This window comes from Leptonychotes weddellii, chromosome 8 (genome assembly GCF_054177405.1).
Source record: "Leptonychotes weddellii isolate Sample4059 chromosome 8, ASM5417740v2, whole genome shotgun sequence".
NCBI lineage: Eukaryota > Metazoa > Chordata > Mammalia > Carnivora > Phocidae > Leptonychotes > Leptonychotes weddellii.
In genome coordinates, this window is record NC_138376.1 from 123,120,449 (window position 1) to 123,143,501 (window position 23,053).

Sequence of the window (23,053 nt, forward strand, 5' to 3'; positions counted from 1 at the left end):
TTTTTTTTTTAAAGATTTTATTTATTTTTTGACAGAGACAGACACAGCGAGAGAGGGAACACAAGCAGGGGGAGTGGGAGAGGGAGAAGCAGGCTTCCCGCAGAGCAGGGAGCCCGATGCGGGGCTCGATCCCAGGACCCTGGGATCATGACCTGAGCCGAAGGCAGACGCTTAACGACTGAGCCACCCAGGCACCCCTCATTCACATTTTCAAATGCATTGGCATGGAGCTCAGCAAAGGAGTCCTTTGGTCCTTTTAATTTTCAGTTTCTGTTGTTATTTCCCATCATCATTTCTCCTGTTGTGTACTTTTGATTTCTCTTTCCCTTGCCTAGATTAGGCAGAAGTGTGTTTTCAGGGAGCCAGCTTTGATTTTACTTATAAGTTCTACTCTTTTTTTTGTTTTTGAAATTACCGATTTCAACTTTAGTTTCTATTTTTATTATTCCTTTTCTACCTTCATGAACAGTATGCTGAATACATTTACTTTTATTTTTGTTTATTAATATAATTGTATAAAGACACGAATTTTCATCTAAACACAGCTTCGGCTTATCTCCAGTTCTGAAAGGTGGTATTCACATGCATTTTTCACATTAGCTATTGTTATTATTTATTGTAGAAGTCACTGGAGATTAAGGAAAGAAGTAAGGTTGGGTCCCAGGATGGAGCTAGGTTAGGTGGGCCTTGAGTGGTAGGTGGTAGGTGGCAGGCTTTAGACTTGATGAAAATGGTATTAAGAAGCCATTGGAGGGACACCTGGGTGGCTTAGTTGGTTAGGCATCTGACTCTTGGTTTCCGCTCAGGTCATGATCTCATGGGTTGTGGGATCAAGCCCCAAGTTGGCCTCCAAGATCAATGGGGATTCTGCTTGAGATTCTCTTCCTCTGCCCCTCCCCCCACTCACACATGCTCTCTCTCTCTCTCTCTAAAATAAATAAATAAATCTTTTTATAAAAGCCATTGGAGGTCTCTGGTTAGGAAAGTAACAAGATGTAAGTGTTGTTTTGAAAATATGTGCATCCACATATTAGTTATCTTGTGTAGTACTTCATCTTTTCCAAAACCATTTTGGATAGGAAATGCCTTTTTTGACAAGAATGGAAAAAAGAAGTCGTCTACTTCCTTCTAAACCGTGATGTGCTCTGATCACGTAAATGAACGCCTTCCTGGAACCTCTCATGATTATTTATTTATTTATTTTAAAAAAGATTTTATTTATTTGAGAGCAAGAGAGTGCATGAGCGGGAGGCAGGGGCAGAGGGAGAAGCAGACTCTCTGCTGAGCACGGAGCTCAATTTGGGGGCTCGATTCTAGGATCCCGAGATCATGGCTTGATCTCAAGTCAGATGCTTAATTGACTGAGCCACCTAGGCACCCCTTATGATTATTTTAAATGTCGTACACTTGGCTGAAATCTTTTGTTACTGACTCTGGAGTTTCACATAGGAAGCACCTTTAAATTTGAAGTATATCCTAAAATTAATTGGACCACAAGCAATTATTCATTTCTACTATAGCACTTGATGTTATTTCTCATTTGGAATGTAGCTTTGCCTTCAACACTGTCTTATTTCTCTACTAGATTGTGAATTCCTTACATAAGTACAGTATGTTTTAAGTTTTGTATTTGTTAGTAATTTATTTTACTTAAAACTACTCATATAATTATAGAATTCTCACAATGTGCATATGCATGATTGAAATACTCCAAAATTATTATCTGTCTTGTCTGTATATTATCCCTAATCATATTCAACATTTCCGGTTGTCTCATTATCCTAAATAATCTGTCCTTTATCCTGCTTTCTATTATTAGAGCAACTAAATTAGTATGTGTTGTACCATATCCATGATCTCTTTTATTTGATTTTTGTGTCAAGGGCTAATAATTCCCACTCCTACTGATTTTGTTGGGGAAGGCAATATGACCATGAGAAACTATTTTCTAGACTCCTCCATGGGTAAGAGTAGCCATGGAAATAATTTCTGGCTGCTGGGATGTAGATAGAAGTTACTGAGCAGAACGTTCCTGCCTGGAATTTGGAGGTCAAGGCTGGAGGAGGAGGTTCTTGCATACAGAAATGATGGAAGGCCACAAAGTGTGAATAAGATGAGCCACCTAATTTGCAGAGGGCAGCACAAAATGAAAGTGAGGGGCCCTTGTTCAACAGTTACTAATAATGAAAAAATGCCAGCAGCAGAGCATTAACCCTAGTGCTGGGCCCTTCTCGGCATGGGGCCCAATGAGACAGCACAGGTCCCATGCCTGTGAAGCTGGCCCTGGTGTGAAGGAGCCTGGGGCCCTGGGATGTCCTGGAGCTGCCATGTCAGCCTGGACTGCTGTCTGCTCTTCCTCTAATGGAGAGCACAACCCCCTTCTTGTTTAAGGGGGTTATCTCAGTTTTCTGTTATGTGCCTTCCACAACTGATGTGTTGTGATTACCCTCATTTTACAGATGAAGAAACTGAGGCTCAGACAAGTTTAGTACCTGGTTCTGGTAGGCCATTTGGGGTGTGGACTCGGGCCCTGCGAATTGGGTCTTGTACTCTTGGGTCAACACGGTGTCTTTCCTTTCCTACAGAGATGGTATCATTGTACATTTCCTTTTTCCAGCAAGACTTCGCACTCTGCAGGTTTGCTTGTCTCCCAGGGGCCCCTCTTTGTAGTCTATTAATAGGAGGAGGGCAGCACTTCATCCCACTGATTTTTCCTCCTTCACATTTAATTTGTACTCTGGAGTAGACAAGATGCAGAATCTCAGTCCAGATTTAAAATATGGCCCCAAAAAAGTGATTCACTTCCATCTCTAGCAAAATGTTTATAGCTTATTCCTCTCCCTTTGCAGATAAAGAGTTAAGATCTTACATAATTCAATTAAAAAAGAAACTCAAAATATGTGAAATCCCATCTGATGTGGGTTTCTGTCTGCTTGACCCTTCAAGAGGAAAGCATGTACTGGCGGTCCTTCCAGTGAGATCCCAATCAGGAAAATGCAGCTAGAACTTATTCCTTTAATGGTGCATCAGGGTAAATAAGTGTTTACTGCCCTTGGACATTCTCATCTATGATCATGGGAAGCACTGTGGCCGCTATGAATTCTTTGATTAGCACACAAGCTTTGGCTGCCACTTCACCTGCTTGGGGACCCCATGTGACACAGGTGTTGTATTTGCTAGACTCTGAGATGATTGCAGTTTGGCTGAGCTCTAGCATAAGCACCCAACCTTGGTTAACATCCACAAGTCAACATTCTGGACCACATCGTGGGTGGTGTTGGGGTGGGGGTGGACACAGCATGTCTTCACAGGTAATCACAGTGCATCATGCGGGAGGCTGGCAATGGCATGTGGCAACCCACTTCTCTCCCTCTTTATAGGAGGAGAGAAAATTCTTTATCTTCCCTAAGAGGAAGAAATTCTAGTCTGTTCAGTCAGATTCCAGGGCAGTGAATGCTGGGTATTTCCCAGTAGGCACAATAACTGTACATGCTTCCCCTCTTTCATTTGGTAAGAGGGCCAGGGTCCCTATTAAACTAGGCCCAGGAAGGTAATGCATGGATACTGGGGAGGCCCAGTGGCTCAGAGGGTAGAGATCAGACCTGGATTTAGGTTGAAGCCCCTACTTAGCCCTTGACTTCCAAACTGATGTTACCATACACCTTGCAATGGGGTGTCAGGCATACTTGTGATTGTCCCATTTGCGATTGTGTGGCCCTCAGGAGGTCCATGGAGGACAGGACTCTGGTGTTCCTGGGTCCTTCACTAAAGCATAATTTTTTTTTTAAATTTAAATTCAATTAGCCAACATATAGTACATTTTTAGTTTTAGATGTAGTGTTCAATGATTCATCAGTTGCGTATAACACCCAGTGCTCATCACATCACGTGCCCTCCTTAGAGCATCATTTTAATATCCAAATCTTACCATAAGCTTGGGCCCTCTGGTTATGGTGAAGTATTAAAAATTGTTGGTATAGGGCGCCTGGGTGGCTCAGTTGGTTAAGCGACTGCCTTCGGCTCAGGTCATGATCCTGGAGTCCTGGGATCGAGTCCCGCATCGGGCTCCCTGCTCGGCAGGGAGTCTGCTTCTCCCTCTGACCCTCCTCCCTCTCATGCTCTCTGTCTCTCATTCTCTCTGTCTCAAAAAAAAAAAAAAAAAAATCTTTAAAAAAAATTGTTGGTATAATGAAGGTCTCATGAAGTACTAGTCTGTGAAACTTAGTGTAAGGGTTGAATTGTGTCCTTTCCCACCCTCCATTCATTTGTTGAAGTCCTAACTCATAGTATGTCAGAATGTGACTATAAAGAGGTAAAATGGATCACTAGAACCCTAATCCAGTATGACTGGTGGTGTCCCTCAAGAAAGGGAACTTTGGGGATAGATATACATAGAGGGAAGACCATGTAGATACCCAGAGTGATGGCTGTGTTCGAGCAAGGAGAGAATCCTGGAACAGATCCTTCCCTTGCAGCCCTCATAAGGAACCAACCTGCTGATACCTTGATTTCAGTTCTAGCCTGTTCTAACCATACATTTCTATACTTTAAGTTACTTGTTCGTGATATTTTGTTATGGTAGCCCTAGCCAACTGATGGGCTTGGCCAGCAGGCTGGGCAATCCTAAAAACCATGGATAGATGTGGGAAGACCACTCTGCAATATTTGAAGTTGTCACCACACCTATTCCTCCGCTGTTCAAAGATAGGAGCATTAATGACATTTGCTTGACTGCAAGAAGCTCATAAATGTTTGCCAGCAACCATACTACTTACCTGGAATAGGTAGATGACTTCAGTCTCACACCTGCTTTTTTAAAATAAGGAAATTTAGGACAGGTTTTTTGTGATCTGCAGTTTGGTCACACAGGTCAGGTCAGTGTGGTAAAGTGGAATAGATTGGAGGCTTCCAAGTCTTATTTATTGATGAGAATTCTGATTCTCAATAGGAAGCTGCTATGCTTGTTTTAGTCCTGAAATACTTAAAACAGTGCTTGGCACATGGTAGATGGTAAAAATTATAACTATTACGATTCGTGTCCAACTCTGGAAAAGGATTGCTTTTTTGAAGTTAGCAGTCAGAGGGGAGTGTCTGCCCCTTGAAATCTGTACACTTTTGGTGTGCTTAATAAAATATTTCTAATGACATTTTGAGGTCTGAGCATGTTGCCTTGAGCAATCTGGGTTACATTTTTAACTTTTTACCACATTATAAATAAATCTCCTTTGAAAAGAATAACAGACCTTCACCATCTGGTGGTTGGCTGATGCAAAAATATTTCTTGAACAAATCAAAAACACACAGTGTTTTATGAAAGAGGTTGATAAAATAAGGAAAATAGAAATCTAGTATCTCCAAGGTACTAGATAAATATCTTAACCATTGAGCATTAAAGTTCCAATATATGACAGATATTTTACCATTATGTTTGTGAATAAGCAACCTGAGCATCATAAAAATATGGTTTGTAAAGGTACTGAAGAGTTTAATTCACTAAACAGGAAATATTATATCACCCTGTATTTGCATACTAAATTTTTTTACCATCTTTTTTTTTTAAGATTTCATTTATTTATTTGAGAGACACAGAGAGAGAGCACGAGAGGTGGGGGGAGGGGCAGAGGGAGAGGGAGAAGCAGACTCCCCGCTGAGCAGGGAGCCTGATGCGGGGCTCCATCTCAGGACCCTGGGATCATGACCTGAGCTGAAGGCAGATGCTTAACTGACTGAGCCACCCAGGCACCCCCTGCATTCTAAATTTTCTGGCCTCTGAGTTACTATTGAAAAAATGGCTTCAAGTAGGTACTTTTTATGGATTTGCAAACCACTGGAGAACTGGATTTGTCCTTTCTTTCTAAAGACAAGATCCCAGACTGCCTATTAATCTAGAGTAATGAATATATATTCAATAAATGTTGTTGAATGAACCAACGTGTGAGTGCTTTTCTTGGGTTTCTATAGAATCAAGAGAGAGAAGGCAACATATCAGTAAAAAATAAACATTTTTACTTTGAAACAAAGAAGGCAATTTATTGTAGTGAGATTACATTAAAATTCTATATATGATCCCCAATGCATATAAAGTAATTTCCTGCACACTGTTGGAGAAGACATTACTGAGTCACAAAGAAACTCAAAGTGTTATAAATCAGTTAATATTGATGTATTGCATTTTTATTCATCTATCCAAATTGAAAATGAGATGATTTAAAGGACATATTTAAGTATTTTTCATAAATTTTAACGATGGCTTTTGCATTTCCTGGAGTTTGTAATGCCTTTGATAACTCAAAACACAGAAGTCTATTCCTTGCAGTCTGTTCCTTTTTCTTACCATGGTGAGTAGTTATCACAAAGCTGCTTAGGGAGTAAACTTCTAATAGATTTAAATGTTTTCCCCTAAATGGAGTTTGTGGAAAATATGAAAAATGGCATGATATTGGAGGTAACAAAAAAATAGAAGAAAAATTATTTTTGAACACTAACCAATAGAAAAGTGCCCCAGGAGGCAGAGAACAGCAGTGCCGTTGACCACAAGTTCACAGACAAATATACACATACCCATGTAGACATCTTTGCACTTAACACCTTATCTTCAGTACATCATATACACTTGCTACATGTTGCACAAGTTCAGGCACACAGACACCACCTGAGTGCACTTGCATAGCTAGCCCCACTGAGGAGGGCTCTACACAGCTTCTCTAAAGGAGCTTATTCTTGACTTTTTTGAAAACAGAGTCTAAAGCAGTTCTTCGTACAGTCATGCATTTACAGAGATACCACAAGCCATGTCATGGTGTCTGGTCTGCCTTCCTAAATGTAGGATTCTTTAGCATACTGGAGTTGGTCAGCCTCAAAGACCGGCTGACTACATCGCCACACTAAGTGGTCCAGCTTAGTCTTCTGATTTGACTCAGATATAGTTCTTAGCCGGTACAGCTCTGGTCTCCCTGTGACAGTCACTTGTCCTATCGTTTCAACAGATGCATGGACAGTCCTGCTCTGTTTCCAACTCTCAGTCCTGGGAGATAGTCTGTGCCTGTCAAGTGGCTCTTGACTGCGTATATCTTTTGAATTCCCTCCATGGTGAAAAGGTAGGAGAGGTGGTAGTTGAGTGTCCCGGCGGAGCATTCTAGCCCTCATGCTGCCAACTGTTTGGCCCCCGTGGGCCGAGAGGTCCAATGCCTGGCACCGAATGGCCTCTTCATAAGATGGCGGACTCCCAGGGCTTCTCTGATCCACTTGCTGGACCACATCCTCGACTGAGAGGGCATAGGATCTGGAGCTAAAGTCTAGAGCTGTTTGGCCCTGGATTTCAGACAAGTTCTCTTGGATGATTCGCCCAGCAAGCTGGCTTTCTTTTTTAAAGCCTTTCTTTACTTGGTCTCTTGTAAAGCCTTTGGATTTCACAGACACACAGCTGGGGGTTTTGGTCAACACTCTTTTGTGAGAGGCAAAAGAGAATGACATGGAATGTTTTTTAATCTCTCTGTTGGGTTTACTTTTCTCTGCCTTTGTGAAAGACTGATGTCTGGTGAAGAAATTTCTTTTGGGACTGGAAGGAGAAGCCACGGGGGAGCTGTCAGAGGAAGCATCCAGAGAGCCACTGGAGGAGGCTTTGGGCACCAGTCCCCACAGTAACCCCAAACCCTGAGTCGAGTTCCTCACCTTCAGGTCCTGTGGCCTCTGAGTTTTGCCTTCAACTGCAGGAAACACCTCCTCTGGAAATGGGTCTTCAGCTTCCTCACCTTCCAAACAAGCCCCTGCCTGGGCCATGGTGAAGTCATCCTCACTTCGTGTTAGTTTTTGGTGAGTTTTCTGGCTCTCAAGGCTCTCCTGTGAGGATGAGATGCTGGGCTCTGAGTAGCTCCTGTCTGGTTCCCTGAGGGAGTTTTTCAGCCTGGCTACAGTGCTGACAATGGGCTCTGGGCTCAACTCCCAAGCGAGCTGCAGGCCTCTGGGCTCCCAGCTGGCAGCCGTCTCCAAGGGCACCTGGGGCCGCCTGTTTGGGGATCTGATGGCACCGCTGGATTCCATGTCAGGATCATTGCTGTCATAGGCTGAGTCATTCTGCAGCGTTGACATGTCTGGAGGAAGTTAAGGGACAGTTGAGTTTCTGGGTCAGTTTCTTGGAGAAATAAACTTTAGTACCATTCACCCTACTTGTATCAAGTATGGCACTAGGTAATCTGGTGAAGCTACTGGGGGCTTGATACGAGAGAAATCTGTCACATTAAAATTTTGTTTCTTTCCTAGTTTGAGGTGCAGAAGAGAAGTAGGAAAAGGAAATACAAGTGAGAGAATGAGAATGAGAAAAGAGACAAAACAACATTTCATTGAACATTTGTTGATCTTAAATTTAAAAATTAATCCTTTGGACGGCTCTTTGATTGGATCCATTCCATTTTAATGGACCCATATCCTATTATGTGGAAACAACCCTCTAGCTAAAGGTAACTTAATAAAATTAGCAATTCTTTATGATTCAGAAAGAAGCTGAAGGAGTGTCAGCTGAATGAGAAGGCTGCAGGAAAATTTGAGAGCAAGTTTCCATGTTAATGGCATCCTATGAATTTGATTTGGTGACTTGTGCAGGTAACTTGTGCTTCAAATGCCAGAGATACTTTACTGGCATGGACTGGCAGACTGGAATGGATGTCTCCCCACAATCATAATCAATCAAGAACACATTCAGTACCTGAACTGTCAGTGTGTTCCAGGGAGTCATCAGAAGCAGTACTGGAATGTGCCGGAATGTTCTCCCCAAATATTTCCAAGCAGTTATCGATGAGGAATTCCACCAATGTTTTAACCTGTGAGGAAAAAGAAGCAAGTTGTCAGCCTAAAGACATCTTTCATTCTTTTAAGGGAAGAGGGGAAGGAATGGGAATATAATGAGGGCCCACTGCTAGGGAGGTGCCAAAATGAGCATATGAGATCTTTATGTTTTTGAAAAGAACATATAGAAAATTGGTAAAAGTCATATATATTGAAGTTATTTTTGGGACATGCATTTTTTGAGAATTATAAAAAAAACCCTCTGACTAAAATTTTCACTTAAGTAAGGAGTTTCCCAAACTGATAGTTGGACTGACAGAGTGCAATGCACAAATGAAAAAAAACCCAACCAAACAAAGGGGCTTTTCTATCCTAGGAGACAGTGAGACTTAGTCTTAACAAAGGACACCTTTGAAATCCTACGAGACAGGATTGTTCCATTTCATTAAATGAATAAATCTAAGAGAGCAGAACTATGACAAAAGCATTTTGCATCTCATATTTCACTGTGAGCTTGAGTCAGCCAGAGAGACTCAGAGGCATTTTATCACTTGGCTTTTTCAAACAAACGGTGAGATCATACATTGGGAGTTTCTCAGACAGAGACTGGAACAAACCTTGTTGTTCAAGTCTTTCTGGGCTTCGAAAGACAGGTGTTGGTCATTCTCTTGGGTCAGCATGTTGGGTCCGACGCAGATAGCTAGATTGCTGGCATCCATCTTATTGATCTCGGAGTTCTTGCTGATCAGGTAGAGCACGGAGATCAGGTGCTTGAGCAGCAGGAGGTTGGGCCGGGGGAGCTTATCTGCAACCCTGGAATGAGGTTCAGGAAAGCTGGTTTTAGAGGACTAATGTTCTATCTCAGTTTTAGTGTAGCAAGTTGAAAATTTCTGCTTAACCCAGACTTCCTTCAAAATGAGGAAGGTGCATTTTCATCAGTAAGATTGTGAAATGTTCATTCAGACACTTCCAGTGGCAACTGATGTGGAATGAAACTGGTTAACCATGAGATCTTAAAGACCTAAGACACTGGTTCTTTATAATTAGGACACCGATAACACAGCCCTTTATTATTTGTATAGATCTTACATTGGGAAGCCTTAACTTCTGCAACCAACTCCATAGTTGAATACATTTTGAAAACTGCTTTGTAGAACAATCGTGTAGCCAGGCAGAATGTCTTTCTTTTTTTTTTTTTTAAAGATTTTATTTATTTATTTGAGAGCGAGAATGAGAGAGAGAGAGAGAGCATGAGAGGGGGAGGGTCAGAGGGAGAAGCAGACTCCCCGCCGAGCAGGGAGCCCGATGCGGGACTCGATCCCGGGACTCCAGGATCATGACCTGAGCCGAAGGCAGTCGCTTAACCAACTGAGCCACCCAGGCACCCTAGAATGTCTTTCTAACACTGCAGGACTGGTATTTTGGGAGCACGATCATTTGCCTTTCTTGATCTGTGACCATCACACAAAGATGACCCATTTTTATGCCATTCTGAGAAATCTTTATGGAGAAGAAATCAGTTTCTAAGGGCATGTTCATAAATATGGTCAGGTCAGCACTTAAACGGGAACATTGGTACAAAGGATAATAAATGAGATGTGTAAAGCCTCACTTTTTCAAAATCTGCAGTGGTGACTCTAATGTAGGGAACGTTTTCACTTCTCGTAAGAAGTTACTATTATGGAAGAGCTTAGTGCCTTTAAGGAGAAACTTGCGGTTATCTTAGGATTTGCAATTTGGGACAGATACTCTAATGCCTTTAATTCAGTAACTATTCCACTAGAAATATTTAGCCGCGTGGGACAATCATAACAAAGAGACAGGCTTTCATAACATTTGGCAAAAGTGCTGATATTTTGAAATTAGGGGTTTGAGATTGTCTAGTTGCTAACAGGTTACAGTTTCATTTACAAATGTAATCGTTTTTGTTGTCTTTGGAATTTGTTTTTATAGAGTTTTCATTTTGGTTAATTAGAAGAATATGAACTATGCTGTGGAATTTTATGATCAAAACAATCCCTTCCCGATTGTTCTCCTGTGCTTTAAGGGATGTTTTATGGGGGAATTTTTGCCTTGCCTGACACAAACCTATTAGGTTAAGGATAACCCCACGTTCCTATACTTGGCCACCTAGCCTGTTTTGAGGCTTCCATCTATGGTTTTGTCTCATACCTTCTTGAACTACTTATGTTTTAGACTCTTCCATCTCTTGAGGTTTGTGAATATTGAAGTTCACTTTCTACTCTTTGAAAAAGCGCTTCCTCTCCTTTGGCTAAAACTACTTTAAAAGGAATGTCCAGGGTACCTCGTGATTTTTATTCTGGGAGTAGATAAATAATTCCACTCTGATTCCCTAAACACATCAATGTTCCTGAAACACTCAGAGAACTGTGTGAAGAATCAGAAGATGGAGACCATGTGGGCCTGGCCTCTGGCAATGACTCTGGCCACTTACTGTTTCAGGGCCTCAATTCTGTCCTCTTCATTCTGCCTCTCCAGCGCGTCCATCCACTCCTCAAACAGGTCACATGAAAGTAGCTTCTGTGGGATACTTCTGAGGAAGTCCTGAAGGGTGAAAGGGGGATGGTTGGGCCTGGCTGGGTTACATCATGTGCTGGCGTCTTCATCTTCCCCTTGTCTGGTCCAGCTCAGGGACCCTCTGATCATCCTACCACAGGCTGCGCCCCCTTCCTTCCTGCATTTGAACACTCTAGGGAAATCTCTCGTAGCAACTTCCTGACAATGGACAGAGTGAGGCCATCCTCTGAGGGGCTCCCAGATTCAGGAGCATGGACTTGGCCTTTTCTCATAAGAATTTGGGGAGAACGTACTGTATCATTTTCTGTTGGAATCTGAGATCGTAGACACAGAGATGTTTATATAAGAAAATAAAAGGCTTCACTAAAAAACTTAAACTCCAAGATCAGTTTACTTTGATTTGTAGGGAGAAGGGCCTGTTTCTTATTCCCAGAGATGTAACGTGTCTGAGCCCATTGGCAGATTTTTGGCAGCAATGCTGTGACCTCACCTTAAAGACCACAGCCAGAAGGTGCACAGGGAGACTTTTCAGATCTACCATGCCTCCCGAGTTGAGCTCCTCCTTGATCTCTTTGCGGGCTTTCTCATTGGCTGCCTTCCTGAAGATCCCTTCCGTGGATGGTCCTTTAAGGCACAGAATAGTGAGAATATCCTGTAGGAAAGAGATGTAGGAATAGGAAAAGGTTACCCTTACTTTGAATACATGAACCCATGTGAGGCTACTACTACATGAAAAGTCGATGTTTAGGTATTAAAACGGTACATGTGAACAGTAGCAAACTTCACCTGTCATAGATAATCCTCTCCATAAAAGATAGGTCTCTGTGATACCAACATGGTCTTTACAAGAGACCATGACTGCCAGGTTTTCACAGCCCCATTGCCATCAACCTCCTCCCTCCACTCTGCTATTTTTCTAAGAGGAGGTAAGTTGTGAATGCTCTAATTTTGTACATTCTAGAATTATTTCCGGTCTCTCTTCTTTCAAGTCATTCTATATAAACACTGGATTTCTGATCATATACTTTATACCCCATCTCTATCCATTGACTTCTCAGAAGCTACACATCTTTTAGCATTCTTAACTCTACGAAGTCAGGAGGATGGAGGGTTGGATTTCTAGAATGTAAGCAGTTAGATAGTCTCCTGACTGCACTCATATGTGGAAACACCGTTTCCAAAAGTGGAAAAACCTACAGATTGGCCCCAGCAAGGATTTTTCACATCTGACAAAAACCTGAAGTAGGTTTGCGAGTACATGCACCTACCTGAATGGGTCTGGGGAGTGTGTCATCCTCACCACAGATGATTGACAAGGGCTGATCAAATAGTGATGTTTTTAATTCAGGTTCTGAAGCCCCAGAAAAATCTGACACAGCAGAATGCCTTCTCATGAGAAAGGGCCAGGACAGCACCTTCTTTCTTTTCTTAATTTCTATAGCCAGGAAAACAAGGCAAAGAGAAAAATTAGATTCATAATTGTTAAATTATAATATTATTAAAGATCCATATAAGACCATGGATATTGTCAGCCACATAATGTCATCTATGGTATGCCACGGGGGTGGGGGTGGGGAACAATTTTGAAAAATTGAGAAAGCAAAGGGCATGAATTTTAATCTAGAAAAATGAACCCTAAAAGCAAACACATCGTTACCAGAGCAACCAGCCCCTAAATATCAACACCCAGGTTCCTCAAAGTCTCCACCTTTCCTGTTTTTACTCTTCACTGGCTGTTTGCTACAGAAAATCAGCAAAACTAGCCGAGCAGATCACAAACAACCATCTTCATATGTTGACCTTAATAACTATGGTGGGTTTTTCTGATGCGAAATAGATTATTTTAATTTTCTCCTTTGACTGGCAGAGGAAATAAAACTTAAAAGGAGAGGAAGTGACTTGCTCAAGATCTTTTTTTAAACTTAAGTTTAGTTGACATAGAATGTTACATTAGTTTCAGTCACGATGGGAGACAATATGGAGTTTCCTCAAAAAATTAAAACAGAAATACCATATGATCCAGTCATTAAACTAGGTTTTACCCAAAGAAAAAGAAAACATTGATTCAACAAGATTATGCACACCACTATGTTTATTGCAGCATTATTTACAATAGCCAAGAAATGGAAGCAACCAAAATGTCCATTGATAGATGACTGAATAAAGAAGATGTGGTCTATAAATACAGCGGAATATTACTGAGCCATAAGAAAGATTGGAATCTTGCTCAAGATCATTTTGAATGCCCTTAGCGGGGCGGGCCAGTGCACCTCCGCAGCCACACTAGCATCAACCAGCCACTAGAGGGGGCTACAGCAGTCTGCAGTTCCCCTCAGGATTCCCCCAGCGCCCCCCGCCCAGGGTGGGGGTTGCTTGAGGACAAGGGCTGGCACAAATTGCCTCAGAAAGGCGTGAACCTAGACTAGGCAGTTGGGAATTATCACGACAACGTTAGTGAGCTGTTCTGTCTTTGCAAAATCCTGAAGACGTGTGTGCAATGGATATCGCATCTCACGCATTTCTTTCTTTCTATTCTCCTTCATTTTCCTTCTCTTGTTTTCCCCTACATATAAAAGCTCTATTTTCTAATGCACTGCACTAGGTTTCCACACTGGCAAGTGGAAGAGGATGGCTGGAGAAGTGGCTTGTCCCTTACAGTTGAGGAGAACTGGGTCATGGTTATGTAATAGAAAACATATCATGAAAACAGTGCAGAGTGAATGGTGGGTTCCTGGGAATTGGAGATCAGCACCAATTGCTTCATGGGTTCTTACATTCATTCCTTCATTAGAGAAGGAAGAAAAGGGAAAAGGAATCATCTGTTTTTCGTATGTATGCCTGCTTTAGTTGTCAAAACAGAAGTGGCTAGGAGATCTGACCCCACTAAAATTACTCCTTGGAGAGCTGGGGCCTTGGCTGTAGGAAGATCTTTCCTGTCAGAGTGCTCTGATGCTCTAGTGAGCTGGAGTCTGCTGGCCATTTAAGTGTTAATGTTCTGCGGTCTTTAGAAGAACACTTAAAAAAAGAAATTCCTAGTAGGGTAAAGTACTGTGGTTTTGCAAACCAAGAACATTTGTTGTTAGCACTTACATAAAAGACCAGTATGTTTTCAAAACTCACCAATTAGCTGGCAAATATTATCTTCACTCTCACATGATGCCAACAGAGGATGTTCCTTGATACCGTCCTAAAAATACATTTATTTTTGTTAAAAATGACTGAAGAGATCTACCCAGTCTTTCCCCACAAAATACGTGGACAACATTTTATTCATATTAAAAATTAGTAAAGTCCAATGATCTTTTTCTAGCTTCTAGAATCAGTAATAAAGTCTTGATTGTCATCATATAGGGTCCCAATTAATGTATTTAATTAGCTACATTTAGGATGTTAGTTTTCTACTCTGATAATTATACAATCCAAACAACACTCCATAAAAACAGAAAGTTTTCCATGTTCTCACAGTGCAGATGAAAAGTTTTAAAAATTGCTCTCTTACCTCTGACTGACATTCAATCAATGTCTCCATATTATTAGCATTTAGTGTTTTTGACTGAAAGAGAAAAAATTAAATTAGGTAAAGATCGTTTGGCTATTACCTCTGGCAAATATGAATCAAGAAATATAAGAGGGGTACTTACAGCATTGCAGCTGCTTATCAACTTCATTAGATTTTGGGCTGACTGTCCAGGGATGAATTTTGCTCCCGTGTGGACTTAGCTCTGCCTGTGAGAAATCATATGGGAGAGAGTGAGGAGGGAGACACATGATAAGTTGGCCAATTTCGGTGCCAAAACACAAAATCTGAAACTATTAGATAGAAAAGTTTTCATTTGAAGTCTGTGATATGTTTCCAGATGTCTCCGGCTATTAAGGATGCACCTGAACGCACTTATTTCTAAATTTTTTAAACCTGATATCTTTACCATGCCAAACTTTGTTATTCATTTATTCCATTCCCACCAAGAGATAATCTAACAATCATATGATAACTAACGTTTTTCTGGGGGGAGGAGCTCACGTTGTCAGGTACTGTATTATGTGCTCTGCATGGATTAGCTCCTTTAACCCCCAGAGGAAAAAACTTATTCCCAGAATGCTACTTGCAGTAAACATAAAACAAAGTTAACGTTGACAGAATTCTTATACCGAAAGAGTGCAGGCTTCACGCTGAAGGAAAGCTTTCAGTGCTCAGCGTCTTTAACATTATTTGCTGCATGTTTTGGGGTACAGCTGTTTTCTGTTGAAGGTGCTCTCAAAGACCAGTGATTTGCCAGCTAGCTAATTTTCCAGTTATGTTGATTTATGGTACTCACCCTCGGAGGGCCTCCAGCCAGAGTTCTCTTATCTCTGGGGGAATGGTGCAGAATGGGAGAAACAGCATAACACTCTGCTCCTACTAATCCACCGATAGAGAGAGGAAGACTGAACTGCTCTAACTTCACGTGTTCTGCATTATAAACGAGAGGGGGCGGGCAGGTGGAAATTCAGAATATTACTGAGACCGGAAAGAACATCATGGGTTGTCACCCAGACATAGCTAGACAGACACTGTGGGGAGCTCTCACTTCCTCATTCCTTTTAGGGCAGCTCTGGTTCTTTTTCTTCTTCTAACACTTCAAAGTAAAAAAAAAAAAAATCTATAAACTAGTAAGGGTGGAAAAGATGACATATGGCCCATAGGTGAAGGCTCTGATTAATGTCACAGGTGGGATGTGTGAATAAGAAATTGTGTTATTCTGTGATAAACATAATTTTATTTTGTAAAGTGGTGATTTCAGGTGCCCTTATTTTGTATCCTGTTTGGGCGCTGTCTCCCCTCCCACCCACCATCCACTCTGTTCATCAGTCACCATACATTGCCTGGCAACCCTCTGGGTGCAGGATGCTCTTCCTCTAAGGAGTCCCAGACACACTGCCTCATTTGAGAAATGGTCACCATCAGTTTCCTTTGGAATTAGGAAGAGTCCTCTAAAGTCAGCTGCCAAGATATAACCCCCTTCTCCTTTCTCTAACTCCTAGTTAAAATTGTTAATACTTAATTTGTAGTTTGACCATCTCTAGTCCTGACATGGAAGGAAAACCAAAAATTCCTTTAAAAAAAAAGATTTTATTTATTTGAGAGAGAGTGAAAGAGAGAGAGCACAAGCAGGGGGAGGAGGTGCAGAGGGGCAGAGGGAGAGGGAGAAGCAGACTCCCTGCTGAGCAGGGAGCCCGACGTGGGGCTCAATCCCAAAGTCCTGGGATCTGACCTGAGCTGAAGGCAGACACTTAACCCACTGAGCCTCCCGGGCACCCACCAAAATTCCTTTGATCAGACCAATTTCAAGTAGAAAGGAGATGGTGAATTTCATCTGTGGATCTTTCCTTCTGGATAAGAGAAAATCTCTGGTCTTTTCTGTGGCTAAAAGGCTATATATAAAATGCCTCGAGTACCTGAGAAGCAGAATGTGGCATCCATTGTGACATCTTCACACAGTGGAGTGTTGCATAGCACTGAGACTGTGTGGTCTATAACTACATCCAACAGTGTGGCTGGGTCTCACCATACAACGTTGAGCTAAAGAAGCCAGACACAAAAGAGTATACCTTGCATGCAAAGCAAAGTCATCCATGCTGTTAGGAGCCAATCTGTGCCATTATACCAGTATCCTCGGGGTGAGTAGTGACCACCAGAGGCCAGAGAGGGCTTCGTGATGCTCCATCTCTTGATCTGGGTGCTGATCATCTCAAGTTCACATTTCTGCATATGTGTTATTCTTCGACAAAAAATTAAAACTACCTTGTCTTAATTCATCATCAGAAGGCTTTAATTCCAAGACTTTCTCAGATTGATAGCGCTGTTGTCTCTATACCGAAAGGAATACTGATTAGGTGTTCTTCGGGAACCTGGAGCACAGAGCAGTTCAAATTTGCCCCCTAACTCAGTATTTCGGTGGGCGGCGTTCAGGTCTCCAGCTGGAGGCTCCCTCTCTGAAAACTGCCACACAGCCGGAGTTTCTAGCTGTGTCCCCGCAGAGTCTGTGCACGTTACTACCTTTCGTCCTCTCTCCTGCCTTTACGAACCTTCAGAATGACTCACTGACTTTTTTTTTATTACCAAAAAGGTCATATATGCTGTTCCTAGCCTAGAGACAAGCAGGTAGTAGGTACTCAGGAAATAATTTCTGAACAAATACATTTACATATAAAATAGTCCTTCTTTACACTAATATGTATTTCATGAACTTTTTTTCATTTGGCATACTTTTTGGGGTTTTCTAAGAAATTTCATGTTGGCATTGCTTTAACTAATGCATCAGTCCTCAATCTAAATATTTCAAATGAAGACCATATTTTTTTCTTCTTTCTATTATGCACTATACCCCACAATACACATTCTATAGTGGTTTAAAAACTGTTTTTGTTTTTGTTTGGCCATGCAATTCTATATTCAAAGGAAGATGAACCCAGAATCCTGATGCGTAAAATGTGAAAGAACAATTTTTAAGGGGCATCTGGGTGGCTCAGTTGGTTAAGCATCCGATTCTTTTTTTTTTAAAGATTTTATTTATTTATTTGACAGAGAGAGACACAGCGAGAGAGGGAACACCAGCAGGGGGAGGGGGAGAGGGAGAAGCAGGCTCCCCGCAGAGCAGGGAGCCCGATGTGGGACTCGATCCCAGGACCCTGGGATCATGACCTGAGCCGAAGGCAGTCGTTTAACCAACTGAGCCACCCAGGCGCCCAAGCATCCAATTCTTGATTTTGGTTCAGGTCATGATCTCAGGGTCATGGGAATAAACCCCACTTGGGCTCTGCACCCATGGGGATTCTGCTGGAGTCCCTCTAATGACACAAATGCCATCAAAATATGGCAACGGAGAAAAATGAGGAAGTTCGTTGGACAGAAGAAAAGTGCTATTTCCCTTTGGATATGTAATCCCAAAGCTTTTTGAATTTAAAAAAAAAATCTTTATTCAACTTTTAACCATCACCAATGGGCCCTGGAAAACATTTTTTTTAAACTAATCTATACCCAACATGGGACTCAAACTCATGACCCCAAGATCAAGAGTTGCATGCTCCACCAACTGAGCCAGCCAGGCACCCCCCTAGAACTTTGTGAATTTTTAAGTGAGATTTAGTTTTTGCTGGGGTATTATTTTTTTTATTATGTAGAGAATCATGTTTATAAATTTATTATGAAATATACTAAGAATTAGACCTAACTAAACATGTATATTTCAGTAACAACTCTTGAAAGAGGAATAACGGTTTATATGTCTGTTAATGCTATTGTGGTGACTTTGGACATTTATAAAGAAGAAGTGATTAAAATGCAAATGCTATAAATTACATTGGGTATAAAATTTCCTGTAACCTAGTTTAATGTTCTTCTTCCTCTCTCCTCCTCCCCTTCTTCTTCCTCTTCTTATTCTGGGACTGAATTATGGGACTAGACGTGGACATTTGTTGACATTGAATTTCAGGGCTGAATAGGGTTTAAGTGAGCAACTAATTTAATGTCCTGTCCCTCTTTTGATGTTTTTACCCCTGCGGCACCCCACCAAATTGTCTCTTTATGGTTGTTCTCGAAGTTTTCCCGTGCTAAGGGAATAAGCTCTTCTCTATTCTGGCAGAAGGCTTCTGCATATGTCAGAGGGGAGCCCACCTTCCAAAAACTCTCCTGTCTTAAATCCCATCCCATTCTGAGAGAGAGTTTTCAGCTTCCTCTGCTCAGCCCCTGCCACCCCCACCTACCGCCCCAAGCATACAAGCCTCTCTTTTTGAAATGAAATGACCCCCAAGCCTTCATTGTCCCAGTAGGAAATGTTCTTTTTAAACATCGCCTTGGTTTTGGGCATCCATCCTTAGCTCTGCATTCTGGGGTGTGAGACCTACTTATTTAACACCTATTATGTGCTGTATACTCTGCAGTATTTTCAAGTATCTTATCTCACGTAATGACTGAAACAATGCTCTGAGTATGTCATTCTCTGAGGCTTACAGATGAAATAGCTGGGGCTCCACAGGTCAGTTAGCTCCCCCAAGGTCATGCCGCTGGGTTTGAACCTGCTCTTTCCAGTTTCTCTCAAGGATAATCCTTGAAGGGATTCATTTATAAATGGAAATAAGATGTCTAGACCTATTCTCTCCATTTATGCCAGATGAGTCCTGGTGAATCCTTCTAGGGAACTCTTTTTACCTAGCACGAAGAGTCAGATTTGGGCCTTGTCCTGAAACTTCAACTCTCCTTCCATTAGTTTCTTTCTTTCTTTCTTTTTAAATATATATATATATATATATATTTTAAAAGATTTTATTTATTTATTTGAGAGAGAGAATGAGATAGAGAGAGCATGAGAGGGGGGAGGGTCAGAGAGAGAGGCAGACTTCCCACCGAGCAGGGAGCCCGATGCGGGACTCGATCCCGGGACTCCAGGATCATGACCTGAGCCAAAGGCAGTTGCTTAACCAACTGAGCCACCCAGGTGCCCATATATATATATATTTTTATTCATTAGAGAGAGAGAGAGAGCATGATCGGGGGGAGGAGCAGAGGCAGAGGGAGAAGCAGACTCCATGCTGAGCTGGGAGCCCAATGCGGGACTCGATCCCAGGATCCTGGGATCATGACCTGAGCCGAAGGCAGACGCTTAACCAACTGAGCCACCCAGGCACCCCTCCTTCTATTAGTTTCTTTAATAATCATAAAAAGAATGCAATTCACATCATCTTAAAAAATATATAGCACTGAAGGTTCAGTGACATGCAGAAACTCTTATATCGACAGATTAGAATTTTCCACTTGTCTGTAATTCTTCCATCAACCTACCATGCCCCACTTCAGCGAAGAAGGAGGTAGTGAGCTATCTGGGATGGAAGTTAGTCATAAACAAGGCAATAGAAATGTGTGTCAGGGCCCCCAGTGTTTTCTAAGGCAGGAATATCTTTTTCTTATAGGCTAGATCGTTGATAGGGGACCCCAAAGCGAGGTGTTCTTGGTGCCTCTCGGAGATGTTGACAGTCACCATCTAATTAACAGATGTGTTTGTGACTGATGGAAAGTCACCATGAGCAGTTGGTCCAGGTGGCGGGTGGAGGAGATGTTCTCCTATCGTTAGTGCCGGCCTGTCCCGCACATGGTTCCCGCGGTGGAGATAGAGTGGGAGGGGCAGTTCCTGCCGTGCTGAGTCCAAAAATCTCAGAGTAAGTTTGATGGCAGTTTTCCCAGCCATAGGAGAAACATTTGTAAATACAGTATGAAATGTGGGGGCAGGCATATATATATATATATACTCAAAAAGTTGGAAAGATTAGCTTCACTCTCTCCATAGTCTTGCCCCGTACAGTTTCCTTAGAAAAGCAAGCTCTTACCCTGTGTGACAAGAGTTTTCAGAACAGGGAAAGGGACTTAAGTGGCTTTTGCTAGCAAGCAGAAATCGACAAGACTGCTTCTTACCCCAGGACTTTTATTAGCTCCTGATCACAACCGATTTTTCTCCAAGAACTGGCTTTGTTTTTACTGTGGTGACTGTCTAGACATAAACCCTGCGTCGGGGACTGTGATTCCTGTGCTGAGTGAGCTCAGTTACCACTTCAGTCCTGACCGCTGTGTGTGCGGTGTTACCCACCTTACCTGTCGGACGCCAACTCCAGAACCAGTCTCTTCATTCCCAGCTCGCTTTCCCCTCTAACCCCTTGACCGTCCAGTGGCCCAGAGCCCCACATTCCTTAATTACAGCGATAACAACTATCTCCTGCAAAGAGGATGGTTTTCCCGAAGAGGTCACAGTTTCCTAGAGGACTTCTACATCAGCCACTGCCTGGCTGCCTAATGATTGATTAATACATTGATCTTCCAGAAAGTTCTCCAAGTTACCAAAAAAAAAATTTTTAAAAGCTATCCAGCCTTTTCGCTGATCATGCCTCCTCCTCTCTCCCCAACTTGTGCTTTGGTCATTCCCTAAAAGTGCACTCTTGCTTCTCCAGGCCTGTGAGGAAGCTGTTCCCCGCCTGGAATGCTGTTCACCACACATTTGTCTTTCAGAGTAGCCACCTTTTCCTCCCGCTGAACCCTTTTCAAGTCCCCTCTTCTCTGAGAGCACCGCACAGACTCTTCCAGAGGGAATTAGGCTCCCTTTCCCAGTTCTCCAACAGCAGCTCACTGGGTGGCTCCAGAAAGCAGGGGCCGATTTTTCGCTCTTGTCCTTACGAGCGCCTTCACAGTACTCTGCTCGGAGCTGGTATTTATTCCTTCCTATACTTTGATTCTTTGCCACGTGAAAATTGTGTTGTTAAATGAAGCACTTGATCTCACTGTGTGTTTACTGGTATCGCAGTGTTACTTAGCCTCTCTGACTCCTTGCCTCCTGGAGAAAGACCTTCTCTTTGTCGGGATGGAACAGTGACCGTGCACATGAGCTATGATTAAAGTGAGGAGGACGTGTCCCTGCAGGCCTTGTCCTGGGGACCAGCAGGCTTACGTGATGCCAGTACTTTGGACTTAGGCCCCTGGGCCTCTGGGATGGCGACTTCTGTCGATGAGCTTGGAGGGCAGTCATGACTGACTGTCCCTCGATCCCTCCACGGACCAAAGCTTCCCCTTCTCGGAGGAGGAACTCCCCGGATGGGCCCATCCTGGATCCTCTAGCTCCCTCTGCCCCGGGTGCCTTGGACAGAGGGCAGGTGGGGACTCGGTCCGGCCTAGAGTAAATCTAGTCCGTGTCCTTAAAGGTTATTTCTTTTCCTGGAAAAGAGCTGTCCTCCAGTCAAATTTTAACTCATGCTGTTGCATGAGGGTTATCTAGATGTCTCTGAGGTTTGCTGGGACCAGAGTGTCCCTGAAATATTACAGAGTGTCTTTGTGTCTTGCAGAATTATTTGCTGTACCTGCAAATGCCTGCATTTCTGTGGTGGATGCACATGTTTTAAATTTGCCTCTGAGATCTTTATGATAATAATTCATCTCTGCATTGGAAGACAAATACAGCCTCAGCGTAAAATCATGTTCGAAGAACACTCTGTGTTTTCAGAAAGCTGGCTCGAAAAATAAGAAAGGCTAGAACAAAATGTTCTTTTTAAACTGCCTTCCTCACTTATTGAAATCAAGATGAAGAATTAGAAATAAAATATTCTGAGATTAGGAGATTGTAATCTGTGAATTGCTGGTGATACAAAATACCGTAGTGTCACGGGTAATGCTCCAACTTGCTTGCATGTATCACTTGAAGAACTAATGAGTCCTTCCCTTCTGATGATATTTTGGCTCGAAAAATTACACAAAGAAAACGCAGTGTCAAAAAGGGTATGTCAGCAACCCTGAACATCACTAAACTAAGATATAACCCAACCGATTTGCTGTTGAAGAGAAAAAGAGAAACTTATGAAAAATGAGGTTTCTTTGTTAGCAGCCCACAAAATTCATTCGCAGCCTTTGTCAAAAATCTGGACAAGAAAAGTAGAAATGATGGGAAATGTTTAGTTAGCCTCATCCTCTCAAAATGTTTTTTAAAGAGATATTTAGTTTACTTTCTTTTTTTTTTAAATTTAGCTCTTTTTCCATTTGTCATATGAAAAAAAAATTACCCAGAGCTTTTACCTCCCTGTTTAAATTTTAAAAACAGAAGACTATTTGTCATTTTGAATGCGTGTGGTCCCTTTCTCTGATACTGTGCCTTATTTGGCGTCTCCCGAGAAAATGTCCCAGTAATGGCCTCCGAAGGCAGCTCTGGCTCAGGGGCTGGGGTTC

The 23,053-nt window shown here is 42.3% G+C and overlaps 1 protein-coding gene and 2 long non-coding RNA genes across 4 annotated transcripts in view; 2 read left to right on the top strand and 1 right to left on the bottom strand.

Moving 5' to 3' along the window:
• LOC115940912 (uncharacterized) overlaps positions 1-23,053 on the top strand; it is a 124,363-nt gene that overhangs the window by 91,749 nt on the left and 9,561 nt on the right. The gene's annotated exons all lie outside the window — the stretch shown is intronic.
• On the bottom strand, positions 5,986-15,788 carry TAGAP (T cell activation RhoGTPase activating protein). Of its 2 annotated transcripts, XM_006733222.3 has the most exons (10): positions 15,636-15,788; positions 14,961-15,045; positions 14,819-14,872; positions 14,440-14,506; positions 12,588-12,754; positions 11,810-11,971; positions 11,237-11,346; positions 9,399-9,594; positions 8,702-8,816; positions 5,986-8,090 (listed from the first exon to the last, which is right to left on the bottom strand). In XM_006733222.3, exons 2-10 carry the CDS (start codon positions 14,985-14,987, stop codon positions 6,817-6,819), a joined length of 2,172 nt encoding a protein of 723 aa, XP_006733285.1. In that variant the 5' UTR covers positions 14,988-15,045; positions 15,636-15,788; the 3' UTR covers positions 5,986-6,816. The 2 variants fall into 2 exon arrangements, with proteins under 2 accessions (XP_006733285.1, XP_081685379.1); XM_081829253.1 differs by lacking the exon at positions 14,819-14,872.
• LOC145723162 (uncharacterized) lies at positions 8,089-22,340 on the top strand. Its single transcript, XR_014148036.1, has 2 exons — positions 8,089-8,456; positions 22,180-22,340. It is a non-coding gene; the product is annotated as an uncharacterized LOC145723162 (long non-coding RNA).